The 15875-nt window shown below is 38.2% G+C and overlaps 1 protein-coding gene across 1 annotated transcript; it reads right to left on the bottom strand.

Annotated features, from left to right (window-relative positions):
- Nucleotides 1–1497: 1497 nt before the first annotated feature.
- stip1 (stress-induced phosphoprotein 1) lies at nt 1498–14252 on the bottom strand. Its single transcript, XM_066662000.1, has 14 exons — nt 14180–14252; nt 11264–11473; nt 9755–9896; nt 9082–9223; nt 8464–8629; nt 7806–7932; nt 6376–6478; nt 6008–6128; nt 5143–5239; nt 4239–4363; nt 4070–4106; nt 3853–3956; nt 3314–3486; nt 1498–3049 (listed from the first exon to the last, which is right to left on the bottom strand). The coding sequence occupies exons 1-14, from the start codon at nt 14186–14188 to the stop codon at nt 2977–2979; spliced, it is 1629 nt and encodes a 542-aa protein (XP_066518097.1). The 5' UTR covers nt 14189–14252; the 3' UTR covers nt 1498–2976.
- Nucleotides 14253–15875: the final 1623 nt, after the last annotated feature.

Genomic DNA, 15875 nt, shown 5'->3' with positions numbered 1-15875 from the left:
CAGTAAATTCCAGTGTAGTACCGTGATAGGATGCCACCTGTGCAGCAACTACAGTCGTGCAATGTCCTCGCTACTAAATATTACAGTGTCAGTGGTTTCATAACATAACCACATCTGGCAGCAACTCAATAAGAGGTAGGCCACATAAAATAACAGAGCAGGGTCAGCAGATGCTGTGTTTTATAGTGCCCAAAGGTCAGCAACTTTCCTGTGGCCTTCAGATTAGCTCAAGAACGGTGCATAGAGAGCTTCATGGAATGGGTTTCCATGGCCAAGCAGCCGCATCCAAGCCTTACATCACCAAGCACAACACAAAGCATTAGATGCAGAGGTGAAAAGCACATTGCCTCTGGACACTAGAACATTGGAGATGTGTTTTCCGGAGTGACAAATCATGCTTTTCTGTCTGGCAATCCAATGGATGAGTCTGGGTTTGGCAATTGCCAGGAGAATGGTACTTGTCAGACTGCATTGCGCCAAGTGTAAAGTTTGGTGAAGGGGGATTATGGTGTGGGGTTGTTTTTCATGAGTTGGGCTTGGCCCTATGGTTCTAGTGAAAGGAACTCTTAATGCTTGAGCATTTAGGAAAATTTTATACTCCCAATTTTGTGGGAACAGCTTGAGGATGGTCCTTCCATGTTCCAACATAACTGAGCATCAGTGAACAAAGCAATAAAGAGCATAAAGACATGGAATGGGCGAGTTTGGTGTGGAAGAACATGACTGGCCTGCAACCTGATAGAAGACCTTTGGGATGAATTACAGCGGTGACTTTGAGCCAGGCCTTCACATCCAACACCTGTGTCTGACCGCACAAATGCACTTCTGGAAGAATGGTTTTGTGAAATTGTTCTAGAGAATCTTACAGAACCACTTTAATAGTGATACGAACCACAAGATGGCTACACATCAGCATTACATATAAGAACTTTAAAGGTATGAGCTCCAAAGTGTTGAGTGTTAAATGTGTTGTAACACTGTTCGGTGATTTATTTGTATTAACGGCAATTAGAATTCTTACAGGAAACTTTCCAGTCCTCCCTCTCTCAAGATTTGACAAAGAAGAATTAGGCATTAAAAATGAGTCTGTGGGCCATTGTTGATCATAGGTTGCAATATCTATTTCACCCTGCTGTCAATTAGTACTGCAAACAAACCAACACTTTTTTCTATAATTCACCAATAAACACTACTTCTCAACTACTATTTTCACACTGGCACCACTATGTGATTGTTGTGAACTGACATTGAATAAAAACTAGATTTTTCTAACCATAAATATGTCTTGTATATGTGATGTGCTTACCGATCCACCCCCAAACCACCTTTCAGATTACAGTAAGTGCCATAGAAAAAAGGAAATCAAGGCCTATTTTAAGAAGTGACCACAGGCAATAATTTGAGTGTCAGCCATTTGTGTTCTGTCATCGTTGACCAAAATGTGACTGTTAGGAGCAACTCAAGTCGAAACAAGATAAATACCCCTTCATGTCGTCAGTCAAAGAGTTTATTTAAGTGAAAAGACATGGAGCATGACAACAGCCAAAGACATTCATAAGGCCAAAGTCCCATTCTGCTCTTGATGCTGAATATGAAAACATGAGATGAACAACAGGCAAAGGGGTGCTCCCAAGTCCCACAGACACGAAGCTCTTTTTCAGGTAAACTGGGAACCATGGTGCAGAGAGAGACCCACCTCCAAATTTTGTAACTCAAAGGCACCCTGTAAACAAGTGAAACACTTGAAACTCTTAAGATGCTATTTCAGATTTGAAGCCTAGTATCTTTTTAGAGATATTAAAACACTAAGGGGTGGGTGGGTCCCTAAGATGTTTCTTTGTATATTAAATCACTGCGACAATCAATAAAACAGAGCTCAACCTATAAATGTGAGATATATATATTTTATGAGCACCACGATGTGATTTAGTTTCTAAATTTGTCTCAATCCACTGAGCAAAGCTAAACAGTATTTTATTTGAACTACAACATGGGAACTTGCATATTATCTGACTCCTCAAATTAAGAGTGCTAATCTAGGATCATTTTTCCCTTGGGCCTCAGCTTTCATGTCCATATTAAAACGGTCTCACCTGCATGAAATTCACCCCTTCTTTTTAAAATAGGTTACAAATACAAAGAAGCAGTTACCTTCTGGAAATTAATACCTAAACAGGTGGTGGTGGATTAACAAGGAGCCTAGCCTTCCTTCTGTTGAGCTTGAATAAGTATAAATAATCAAACACACTGCTCAGTTTCACAGTGATTTTGAACCAGATGTAGGCAGCCAATCTTAAAACATGGTGACTTTCCCATGAATATGATTACAGTATCAGCAAGAAACCAACCACAGACATGCACTCTTACCCCGAGGTGACTGATAAGAATTTATAAGAGTCCTGAAATTCATCTTGATCACATACTACCACACCCCAAGTAGCAACAAAATAAACAAATTGTCATGTTTTTGTTTAATGATAGCAATAAGCATCTCAAAATGTTTTTGCAATTCATACTGCATCCAGGAGGGCCATGAAAAAAATGCCAGTCTAAGTGTGATGTGAATTGAGTGAGTTGGGGAGATGAGATAAAAAAAAAAAAAAAAAAAATCTGGTACAACACAAGATTCTCTCCAGTGCTTCTTTATGTGCTAATACACTGACAAGCTTCAGCTACACATTCTCAATGGCAAAAAAAATAAAATGAGACATGAACACTTGATAGAACACCTGAACTAGATTGTTCTGCGAAAAATGTAGTTTTGCATGTTATATGTTTGACATAACAGGTTTTATGAAGCTAATTAAGGCCTTACACTGAAATAATAATAATAATAAAAAAAAATCCTATCACAAAGATGTGTACATTTTGGTGAGCGAGAATCTGATTGGAATAGCATCTTCTTCCCTCTGTGGTCTTGTGGCGGTGTTCATCTGGATGGTGGTAGCCCTGGATATTCTCAATGTTCTCTAATGATTACCGAATGGCTATGAGTCCAACATCTATCAGTTTCTGAATCTTCTGGGCAATAACTGGGTTCTTCAGGTGACTGCAGGGAGAGACAGAAAGAAAAGTTTCAGTCTGGCACAGTAACTTGACCACGGCAACCACACACAGACACATCTCTATGAACATTCCTTTGTATTAGGGGACATTTTAAAACTGATGCCGTAACTCCACTATGTACATATGCAACTAGCTAATATTTTTTTGGTTCTAAGCATATTTAAATAAGTGATATAAAGTGTCAAGAGTGAAAGAAATTACAGGTTGGTGGAAAAAAGCATGAGCCAGACATGTGTGGATATCTTACTCGCTGAGGGCCTGAGGGTCTTTCTGCATCTGCTCCAAGATCATGCGCATGGCAGGGTCAGACATGATCTGCTGCACCTCGGGGTCAGCCATGGCCCTCCGCTTCACTTCCTCTGGGCTGTCATTTCGCACGGCCTGACTCACCATGCAGCGCTGCAGACCCTCTGTTGCTTCCTGCACACAGATAAGCGTGGGTGATACCATAATTCTTCTGCACTATGATATGCATAACATTTATTTTTTCGGTGGTTGGAAGGAATGCAAACTAAACAATCTAAATGTCTGCTGTTGTGTTGCATTTTGAGGAAGAAAAACAAAATCTAGTTCAGTAACATAAAATCACTTGGGGAAATCAAATAATCTTTCCCATTTTGAGCTGACTGAATATGGCAATATTTTTCCAGCTCAAACATTGAATATTCAACGTTTATATTCTAATGTTCAGCTATTGTAAGGTTTTATTAAATTAAAATCAGTAACATAAAGTTCAAGGTATATTTCCGTCACTCATTATTGGTGTTTTGAGTTATTAAGTAATACCTTAGAGTTGGAATCCAGCTCCAGAGCTTTCTGGTAGGCATCCATGGCTTTGGAATAGTCCTTCATTGCTTCAAGTGCTGCAGCCTTACGCGTGTACCCTTTAACTATATGAGCAGACAAGACAGATTTATATTAAAAAATAAACACATTTATATAAATAAATTAATTTAAAAAAAATTAAGCAATAAAACATTTTAAAATAAGTTATAAAACTTACTGAAAATGGGGTCCAGTTTGATGCATTCCTCACAATCCTATATAAAAAGACAAAACAAATCATGACTTTGGATAAATGCATGAACGTATTTAATGCAATAAAATATGGGCAGTGCTGCATGTAATTAAGTTAGTTTTGAGGATACGTTTACAATTCCTCAGTTCTGTACCTTAAGTGCCAACTGGAACTCCAGTAGTTTGGTGTAGCAAGCTGCTCTGTTGCTGAAGAGCTTGGCGTCACTGGGGTTCCTCTTTATAGCCTCTGTGTAGTGCTTCATGGCCAGAGGATAGTCTCCTACAAATGTATACACACACAGTAAAGAGACTGCAGTCATTTACAGCTCCTGACTTGTTCAGATATTAATTTCTTGAGTTTCTTCCAAGACACTTCATGACTTGCATATATTAAAGCCACTAGTCATGGATATTAAAATCATGAATCATTTGAATCATATAGCATTTTTCACCTTAAGATAAACCTACACAGCACGACTTTCTCAATCACCAACCTCTTTGTCATTTGAGGTGTGATAATTATTTGACACCAAGCCATTTGTGCATTTGCTAGTATTCAATAGCACTTCCTCCATCTCTGTGGTCCACTGCATGCATGCTGCGCCTGTGAATCTGTTCATCTTTTATTTTTTTTTTATCCTTCCAGCTTTCTTATTTGCCATTATATGAATCACTTGACCAGTGACATTGCAGACCATTTTACACAACAGGAAACTGTTTGAAAATACAAGAGGGCCTCCAATCATTCTGGGGATAGATTGGATGGCTAAAGACAGATTTGCTACACTCTCTATCTGAAAAACTGCATCAGTGTGTGGAAAATGTGTCATAAAATGTATATCAGGGCTCAGCTTTAATCAAAAACACACTTCACAGGACTTTATCAAGATGGTGTATTTGTGTTTCTGTAGCTCTGTAAAGTCAACACTTATTACCTCTCGAATGACAATAATCAGTTACTGGAATGAAACAAAATTTGTCAAGTGAAGTAAACAAAATCAAACAACGTATCAATCAATCAATCACACACAATGTGCAACCACTTCAAGACTGCCATACCTTTCTGGAAGGCCTCATTTCCCTTGTTTTTCTCCTCCAGTGCCAGATCTGGGTCAATGTAAGCCAATTTCTCTTGGTCCTTCACTATCTTCTCTGCCTGTAGGACAAAACACACTTTCACTTGAAATGAATGACAGTAAAAACCTTATTCTTATATTGGTCTAGAAGTTTCAGTTCCTATAGCAGCAATATCCTGTATGTTTTAATGCCCATTTTCCCCAGTGGTCCTAAAACCATTACTCAACAATGCCCAAAGTGTTTCAGCCTCACTGTAGAGCTATCCCACAACAACACAGAATAAATGTGAACATTTTGGAGGGTTCAAAAGACCAGTTTGAGAACCGTTGAAGTTGTGAGCCTATGACAGGTCAATGGGCAGGAAAATTGAACAACAGCACAACATTAAAAAAAGTACAACTCAATTATTTTGAAGATGTACTCACACTTTACATGCTACAAATTCATCTCTCTAATGAAGTTTACCGTACTGTTATTTGCACAACTCCACTAATTATATTATACTATAATAAATACATTTTTTTTAACATTTTAAAAAAAAATATATTTTAGGTAGCCCCTCCATGGTGTATTCCGGTGTAATCCAATGATTCCAGGTAGGCTCTGGACCCACCTGAACTGGATAAGTGCTTACAGATAATGAATGAATTATATTTTATGTAATCTTAATATTTGTCTTACAGATCAATCCTTTTTTGACTTTACATTTCTTTCACAAGTGAGCAGTTATCAAGGCATTTATGTATGACTATGTGCCAAATAAACTTTGATTTCATTTTATTTGATGTATCTTTTTTATATCTGTCTTTAATAACCAGGCTATGGTCTAATTTCAGAGCCAACTTACCTGCTGGCACTTCTTCAGCACCTCGGGAGTGCGGTGCTCTGTCAGACTTTTGTTAAAGAACTGAATGGATTCCTTATACCTCTCCTGCTTGAAATAGGAGTTGCCAATCCTGGCATAGGCCCTGAGAATGAAAATAAAATTATAACTTTGCACAATATAGTGAAAACCAAATGTGACTAAATATGTCCATGTTACACTCTTATTTTTTATTCCGTTATGATCTGAGAGGTGACAAGGCAGAATAGTGTCTGAATATCTGTGAACATCTTTTTTTGTGGTGACCAAGTGTGTGGACAGTAAATTAACCCCTGCTGTGTTCTCTACAATAGGACAAATGGTTATAACAGCACATGTACCCAAACACTTACTTGGCTATTTGTCTGTAGTCTTCCCGATTCTCTCTCCCAACTTCAATGGCTTTCTCGCAATATTCTCTACACTTGTCAAATTCTCCCATCTCAAAGAACACAGCTGAAAATGAATTTAAAACAAAAATGCTGACACAAAAGAATACAGACACTTTCACCTCAACTATAACTGAAAATGTTAAAGCAAACCATAATTTGTACTTTATCTGAATGTATGATTTAATAACCAAGTTTACTACCCAGAGTCTGAAAGACATTATGGCAAAAGGTCAGTGTTAATATTTTTTTTTTTTTTCATCTTTTTATTCTTGTTCCTGTTCCAGGAAGTTTTATTAAATTTTATTTTAGTCTTTGGAAGAATAAATATGTACATTCATGCTGCAGAGAGCTCCCTACAGAAAGAAACAAAGGCAGTAACCGAGTATCCATAAATGTTTTTGTAGGGTATGTATATGATTAGATTATGATCTGTAGATTTATACTATCAGTATTTCAGCATGCTATAAAGACAGAAATTAATTGTTTCCTTGGTAGTTCATCTATGGTTGGACAGTTTGTGCTGGTCTTCCTTTAGTCTGTCAATAGTGGTCACAGAATGCTGTTGGATGGACGTTATTAGTTGGTGGACTATTCTCAGTCAAACACTGACCATTACCTGTTTAAAACTCCACCAGCACTGTGTCAACATTTATACCATAACATGCCACCACCTCAACGTCACTGAAAGTGGAGCTGATATAATGGACAATGAATGTAGATACAAGGTAGCTGTACTTTATTAAGTGACTGGTGAATATGTGTATATATTTTACAAACACATACATACAATTTTTCAATAAGATTTTCATCTATAATTTCACCAGTGTCCAGTAGATAGAACTACTAGATGTCAATATTTGCAAGTCAAAGACACCAGATGCTTCCAAATGCTAAATAAGATCTCAGTAAAGCTGACGTATGCATGGCCAATTAGAACACATCAAAATGCAAGGTGCTTCCTGAGACTAATGCATAATCAAATAAATGCATACAGACAACACAAGCTGTTTTTTTTTTAAAGACAGTTTTGCCCTGGAGAGAGAGAGAGAGAGAGAGAGAGAGAGAGAGAGAGAGAGAGAGAGAGCGTGACAGAGAGAGACACTATGTTAAACGCTTCAATTAGGAGGGTTACTTTATTAAATATTTATGCTTTCCCTGCTGTGAAGAAAAAACAGGCACACTGTCTGACCGTGGAACCAATATAACAAGCAGCTTGAGGGGGGCTTGGGGAAATTTATGCTACACACAAACAGCTCCTGCAACATATGGTGTGTGTTTGTGCGAGCATAAACCCACTTCGAGTGAGTGTGTGTGTGTCAGTGAGGGAGAGTAGACAAAGCGTGAGTGCAAAAAATGAAAAGATGCTGTATGTTATCATTTAAAATACATACCGGCCTGATTGGACAGGTAAGTCATGTTAGTGGAGTCATGCTTGCACGCCTCCTCATAGTGTTTGAGGGCAGCGGCAAAGTCTTTCTTTTTGTACGCTTCATTCCCAAGCTCTTTCTCCTTCAGTGCCTACAAGAAAGAGCAAAGTTTCATAAGTCATGTAACATGTAAACACTTTTTCCTTTCGAAATGTTAATGTTACAGGTTAACGTGACATGATAACATCTTTATATACACACACACACACACATTTGATTATTCACCCGCCAGCAATTTAGCAGACTAACAATAAAATTTATGCAACATTTCAGACTGGACTAGATTTTTTTTTAAAGCTTTAATTTTAACAAATTAATTTATTTATCGAGTTACACATTGGAAAAAGTGCTTTACATTTAGCATATGCAATACTGCATGTTAAATTCAACAGACAAAGCAACACTGCATTACAAGAAACAGAAATGTGTTTTCTGGAGACATTGGGCAGTTATTGCCTTTCAGAGAGACATCTGACAAGGCTCACCCTCAACTTTTGCATAATAATGTCCGTTTCATTTTCCCCACAAGCACTTAAAAATAGGTTTAAAATTTTAGCTCAATTTGGAACATTGACCTATTATAATGTCATACTCTTGTCAACATTTATGATTGAGTTTGTACCAGTCTCTTGTTTTCTGGCAAGTCTTCATCTTTGGGAGGAGGTGGAGCTGTCTCTTTGGGTTTAGGTGGAGGTGGTGGTGAAGGCTCCTCATCTTCATCCATGCCAGACAGGTCCAAACCCAGTAAAACTGAAAGAGTCGTCATCACTCTTGGATCCTGCAACCTCCTACACAGGGCAAATGAGTGAGTGAGTGAGTGAGAGAACACAAACGAAAATCATATTGTTATACAGTGACAGGAATAAAAAAGGATGAGCAGTGGAAAGCAGCAAAGCACTAGGTGTGGGAAAGGTGTGTAAGAAGCAACTGGATGAGCTGTGAGTTTATGGACTGGAGGAATAGAAATGTTAGCGAGTGTGCAAGAACACTACTACTGAAGCATGGGCTTAGGGGATTGACAGGCAGAGAGAAACAGGCACAAAAGGGGAAATGAAAGATAAGAGCAATGGAAAGAAGTGATCCAAACTTCTCTGTGCAGCCAGAGGTTCTTTGGAGAGAGAATTAAATAAAAAAAATAGTCTGAGGAAATAAATAAATAAATAAAATTAAATAAAAAGAGTAAATTGGGAAAAGAAAGATGAAAGTGTGAGGGAAATGCTTTGAAGGGAACAGAACTCACGTTCCAAGTTCAGATGGCTTGGTGCGAAGCTGCTCCAGCAGCTCTCTGTAGCTGGGGTCAGTCAGCAGTGCCCGTGTCCGAGGGTCTGCCTCTAGCTTCTGATACAGGTTGGGCATGGCAAATGGGTTCATAATTTTCTTTTCTGGGGCAGAACGCATTGAAGAAAGAAAATTACCACTGCAATGTAATATACATCAATAATGTAGAGAGTCATGGGTTGTAAAGCATCAAGATCATGTGTTGAGCATGCCTCAAATGGTCAGAAATATGGTAACACAGTAAACACATAAATAAATTGAAAGTCTTTCTCTGCATTTCAGCTAGCTTTTTTTTCCAGTTTTAATGAAGACTAATCATGTGTTTTCCTGTGAGTTTACTAGCATGAACTCCTGGTGTTCTTCCAGGTGAAACCTTTACATGTGCTTGATTAATCGGTTGGATTGTACAACGCAACTGCTCTTCCACCCCTTGGCTTACTGGCTTTACACACAAATAGCAGCACAGCATTTTGATGTGCTACATCACTTAAAAAAAAGGCACCAGATTCAGAGCTGCCAATTGTAAAAGACATGCAACTGGATGCAGCTTTGATACAGTAGTCTGTAAAGGCAATAATTTTGATTTCTCAGAATTAAAGATACTGAGGTATAAGCATGCCATAAAGACTTTATACCTGCTAGCCGTGCCTCAATATTTTGAAGCCCCTCCTTTAACTGCTGGTTGGATGGCTCTTGTCTGAGGCCCTCTTCATAGGTTGCTTTGGCATCCTCAAGTTTTCCTAGAAATTCCAAGGCTGCAGCTTTTCGTGAGTAACCCTGAAATTAAAACAACTAAATCATGTTAGTGTTCCCTGCCCTGAGTGACAATATATGCATCATTGTTAAACAAGTAATAACTTTAAAGGCTCATTTACCTTCAACACAAATACACACTAAGCATGCTGTTCATAATCTGCGTTTATGTTTGTCAACATGGATGCTCTGAAAGCTTACGGATAGACCGAACGGGGCAGTACCACCTCTGGGGCAGTTGAGCTGAGAGTTCAAGCAAAACATGACCACTGCCTTCAGACAAACGAATGAAAACATTTTTAAGAAGTATTTAATGGCCTCACAGACTGTTGCTGTTTACAAAATAACCCCTTTCACCTTTAATCATAGCAAGAACATATCACACAATCACTTCCACGTCATTAGAGACTTTAGATTCTGAACTGCCCTCTAGTGGATGTACCACCTAACATACAGGTCAACATTCATAACATTTCTCGAGAGCATCAGCAAGAGTCTACTGCATTTTGGTGTCTTCCTGTGAGTTAGCTAGCAGGAACTCCTTGTGTTCTTCCAGGTGAAACCTTTGCATGTGCATGATTAACTGATTCGACCATACAATGCAACCGTTCTTCCACCCCTCTGCATATTGGCTTTACACACAAGTAGCTGCATTGCATTTCGATATGTTCCCAGACAATAAAAAATTGAGAAAATTTATTTTGCGCGTGGTGAAGAGTATTTTATCTTCATTATCCTTAACTAGTGGTGCACAATGATATGGGGATTCTATTGGCATCTGCAGGTAGTTACGTTTTCAAAGATCATCAGCATTGGGGTAAGGCTTTGATTTTGCCAATATTTCAAACCAATAAATGCTGATGCATTTATTTTATGCCAGAAGAACACTGGGAAATGCTGTTGATCTTAAGGAGAGAGCTGATTCGTCCAACTCCAACAGTGTGGAGAAGCACAGAGTTAGTGCTTAAACACTCTAAATTACTCTATTGGTAAATAGATACCATGCTACTGGTCCACTGGTAATTCTTTACGTTTAATCTGGGGATGCACCGATTTTGAATTTTTGGGCAGATACAAAAACAGATAATTAGCACCTTGGAGTAGCCAACACTGATATTAATAACTGATAATTTTTTTTATCTTTTTGTAATTAAAGCAAATTCACATTGGATTAAGCAAAAATAGTTTTTTTGGAGTTTTTTTATCTGTTTTGGAGAGCGAGGGGGAGAGAGTGTTTGCGCAAGTATTTGTAATTTCGGATATCAGTATCAACCCAGAATTCCCATATCACATGTTGAGCACTTAAGCACTTCTCTTAACACCAATTAACCTGATCTGACAATGACGAAATAGAACATCAGTCTTTAAAAAGTAGTAATAATTTTATTTACCTTTCCCCAATCTGGCTTGATCTTGACGGTCTGGCAGGCATCCTTCAGTGCATTGTCATAGTCCCCCTTTTTGGCGTAAGCAGCAGAGCGGTTGCTGAAGAGGACATGATTGTTTGGATCTAAGGCCAAAGCCTCAGTGTAGCAGCGCACTGCCTCATCAATGTTTCCTGCACTCAGCGCCTTATTTCCCTGGTCTTTCAGCTGAGATACCTGGGAAAATATCATATTAATACATTAATATGTCAAATTTAAAAAGAGTATTTAGACTGTTGTCATGACATGTGAAGATGCCCAGGAGAGAGACAAAGAAAAAAAGGGAAATACTCATTCCGCCAAAACAAAAAGTACAGAGGGTACATTTTTCAAAACATAACCAGCTGCACGGGTGGAAACATGGTTTGTGGAAAGATGCTGAGAGCAAACAGTCACCAATAAACAGTGCTGATGAGAGAATCTAGCAACAGTCCACAATTCACTACCTATAGAACAGTAAATGTATCGAAACAAAGCAACATGATTAGGATAAAGAGGCTAACAGCGCAATAATTCATACAACTCCTTGTATCCTGCTACGTAACTGGTTCAGATAATTATAGAAATTATGATTAAATCAATGTTAACAATTTAACCTGCATCATTCATGGCACGCATTATCTGCCTACAGTGCATAAATTAAGGGGTATCATATCTTACACAGATCCTATATCCTGGATCAATCTCTAGGCCTATAACATTACAATCTCTAGTCCTGTAGTAACATTCCATCACATACCTCTCCTACATGGGTTTAATCTTGAATCATGAAATAAATTTATTATGAAAGGAACTTTCTATTTTCCATAATTGTACTATAATCTCAAAGTAAACACAACACACTATAAACCAGAAGAATATGTATGGTAACAGTAGAAAAACAGTAAAAATATACAGCAGAATTTAAGAATTAGACCTAATGCTAGTGCTTAAAATTTGTATCAACATCTCTACCAGAACCACAACGGCAACATGTAGCAGATTGATATTCTCTAGCACTGCAATTAAAACAGGCCAGACATCCGCTTGTAGGTTTTCGGTGTATGAAGCAGCCTTAATCTAAGCTCTGAAACAGATTCAGAAAATGTGCTTTAAGTCTTTACAAATAAAAGTGGCAGCATCAGCCTCTATATAAATAACTGTACCTGTGTTTTGATTTGCAGCAAACACAACCTACTAATGAGCTATAAAGTTCACAAAACCATAGTAAAATCATAATCAACACATTGTATATCCAAAGAGGTCCATGGTCTCTTATTGTATTTAAAAGGAACTCAAGTGTCAGCTGCAGTATCGCACATGTTCTGAACAGAGTGCCATAAATGTCACTGACAGACGATCATTAACAGCAGCCACAACTGAGTCAGCAAACTGATTCAAAGCCTGGAGACTGCCTACATGTATACATTTAGTTGTATTACAATGCATACCATAATGTACCATAAATGTAAAGAAGATAAATTAAAGATTGAAGCATAAAAAACTGATATGTGAACTAAATTAGGACAAAAAATAGTTTACTGTCTATAGCATCTCAATCTGCAACAGCTGACCAGCTTAAGAAATGGAAAAGGTAAAGCTACAAAGACACATTGCACCACTTTATAGCTGCACTCCTAACACAGACTCCACTTTATTTTAGAAGTTTGTTTTCCAGAACTTTTACCTGGACAAATTCCATGTCAACTTCCAAAACTGATACAGAATTTCCAGCAACCCCTTATGACCACTTAATGAGCAAGAGATATATACTGGCACATTACAAATTACAATAAATATGGTACTCAAACAGGTCTGCTAAAATGTTCCAACTCAGTGCCTTACAGGACATAAATGATTTACAAACCTAATTTCAATAACTGAAGACAGAACATATTTACATATATAGAAACTATGCTTAAACACTACCATATATATTTTCACTTTTCTTTTTGTCCAGCCTTTCTTAGCCTACAGCAGTATATCACGTGATTCGTGGGAATAATCAGAACATACACTTATCTGTCAAGTGCATTTTGTGCCAGAGAAATGCTGTTTTGATTTTCTTGGTTGTTGTGGATTGACTAATTTACTAATGAACGACCTGAAAACATTTTGTTTCATACTGAAGACTAAGGGAAGGTTGGAAAACGGTGATGTTACATATATGATAAGTATATGATATGTACAACACATTGGACCTGGGGGGGGGTATTATATTCAGAATAAATGACGGGTCATAACAACAATTCACACTTTTCCAAGAGTTGTCAAATATTTTAAGGCACTTTTGCTTGACTGAAAAACGTTAACTAACGTTCTAAACTGTCAAGTTTCAATTTATGTTTGAATTCTGCCAAAGCAACGTCTAATAAACATGCAAGGAACGAGCATTTTATTTCAGAAGAAATTGGTTAGTTTAAATGGGCCTCAGAGCAGTAAACAACACATTAAACCTGTCGCAGTCCCCTGCAGTAACAGCAAAATCTTGGCCAAGACTCTGGCTAAGCCAAGCGCTTAATTTCATAGCCGATACGAGCTAATTTACCAATGAATAAACTGAACAGATAACGAAACAGGAGTACGCTATCTATACCAGAGAATATATAATCTGCCACATAAAACTCGCTAACGCTACTGTTTAATCAGTTGAAATACTCATTTAGCACCGAGCTAACAATGAGCCGCTCCTGTCACACAAGGACAGGAACGGCAAATGCTAGCTCTCCAGCTAACCAACTTCTATCATTGCCGCTTTTACTGATTTGTCTCGCAGATATTACAGCCTCCGTGAACATTATAAGACTCAGCAGATGTGTTCTCCTAATAATAGTTTGTTTTGATGCTTGCGTTTTGTAAACAATGGAAAATAATCTTTATTTTCTCGATGGTAATGGTACTTACCTTCTCCATGGTGTAACCATGAGGTTCCAGAAACTACTGTGAGACGACAGCGGACGCAGACCGCCCACCGCACTATATGAACTATTGGGTTGCCAGATTTCATTTGACTTCCCCTTCTTGCAATGTACGCCTAGTACAATAAAATATATATATGACCACAATCGTTTATATTGTACCTCAGATTTTGTGTCATAAGCGCTCTCTAAATGTAAAGCTTATTTATATTATATTTTAAAGACGGCCACAATATATACACATACGTTGTCAGAATGCCTCTTGTAAATAATGAATTCGGCTGCTTTATAGTGTGTTTGTATATGTGGGATGCAATTTGTTTAATCGTTAGTTTTAGTTTAATATAAACCAAAAGTAAAGAAATTTGGAACAGCATGATACTGGGTTGCATACAGTATGTATAGTTCTGCATATTTTAATAATAATATTACTGTGGTAATTATATTAAATATTTATTGCAACTTAAAAATACAGCTTCTTGGAATTAACATCAAAGACTCTTCATAGACTCATATACATTAAATGGTACGCACATATAAGTAAACGGAAGTATCGAGAATTTTCCACCACGAAAATGGCAGGCCTCGTTTGTGCACAACTTGGCAACCCGTTCAACACTGTCGAAACTGAAGTGTCGTGTTCGATGCATGACCATTCTCTTCGCTGTAAATGCGTTTTTTCCCCTGATAGGTTGTCCACTTTTAACCGGTGCAATTTGACCAATCAGAAACCAGTGCGCTGAGAATGCGTTAAGAAATGTAGCTGAACATGAGTCAGATATATTCCTGTTAGTTCTGGAAAGTTCAACTTGGAGGGAATTTCATAAACAGCCCCAGCTGCAGGGTTGACGACTTAGACACACGGAGAACATACTAGAACATACATTTACTCTAGAAGCTTAGTTAATAATAGCAATGTTGTTAATGAATTACAGCAACACCAACATATTAATCTCACATTTTGAAGACTACACGCAATAAGGTACACAAAAGGTTTGCACAATATGTATTATTTATGTGTATACTATTCATTCATTCATTATCTGTAACCTCTTATCCAATTCAGGGTCGTGGTGGGTCCAGAGCCTACCTGGAATCATCTTACTAAACAAACTCACTGACATGGGCTTCAAGAACAATGCACTCTCCTGGTTTGAGTCTTATCTCACTGGACGATCCTTCAGTCTGTCATGGCTTGGACAAACATCAGCGCGACACCACCTCACCACAGGTGTGCCCCAAGGCTCGGTGCTGGGACCCCTCCTCTTTGCCTTGTACACTACCTCTCTAGGCCCAATCATACATTCGCACGGCTTCTCCTATCACTGCTATGCAGATGACACACAGCTCTATTTATCCTTTCCTCCAGGAGACACTTCAGTGGCAACTCGAATCTCTGACTGTCTCTCTGACATATCTACATGGATGAAGGAACATCACCTCCAATTGAATTTATCCAAAACTGAACTACTGGTCCTCCCAGCCAAGCAAGCTATTCTCCACAACATCAGCATCAAGCTAGGGTCCCTATCAGTGGCTCCCACCAAGGTTGTAAGAAACCTAGGTGTCATGGTTGACGACCAGCTGACCTTCGCAGATCATGTTACCGCTGTAGCTCGATCGTGCCGCTTCTCCCTATTCAACATAAGGAAGATTAGGCCATACCTAACTCAACATACAAC

Source organism: Hoplias malabaricus, chromosome 2 (genome assembly GCF_029633855.1).
Source record: "Hoplias malabaricus isolate fHopMal1 chromosome 2, fHopMal1.hap1, whole genome shotgun sequence".
Taxonomy (NCBI): Eukaryota; Metazoa; Chordata; class Actinopteri; order Characiformes; family Erythrinidae; genus Hoplias; species Hoplias malabaricus.
The sequence above is the reverse complement of the archived record's forward strand: the minus strand, read 5'-3'. Positions and strand labels throughout refer to the sequence as shown.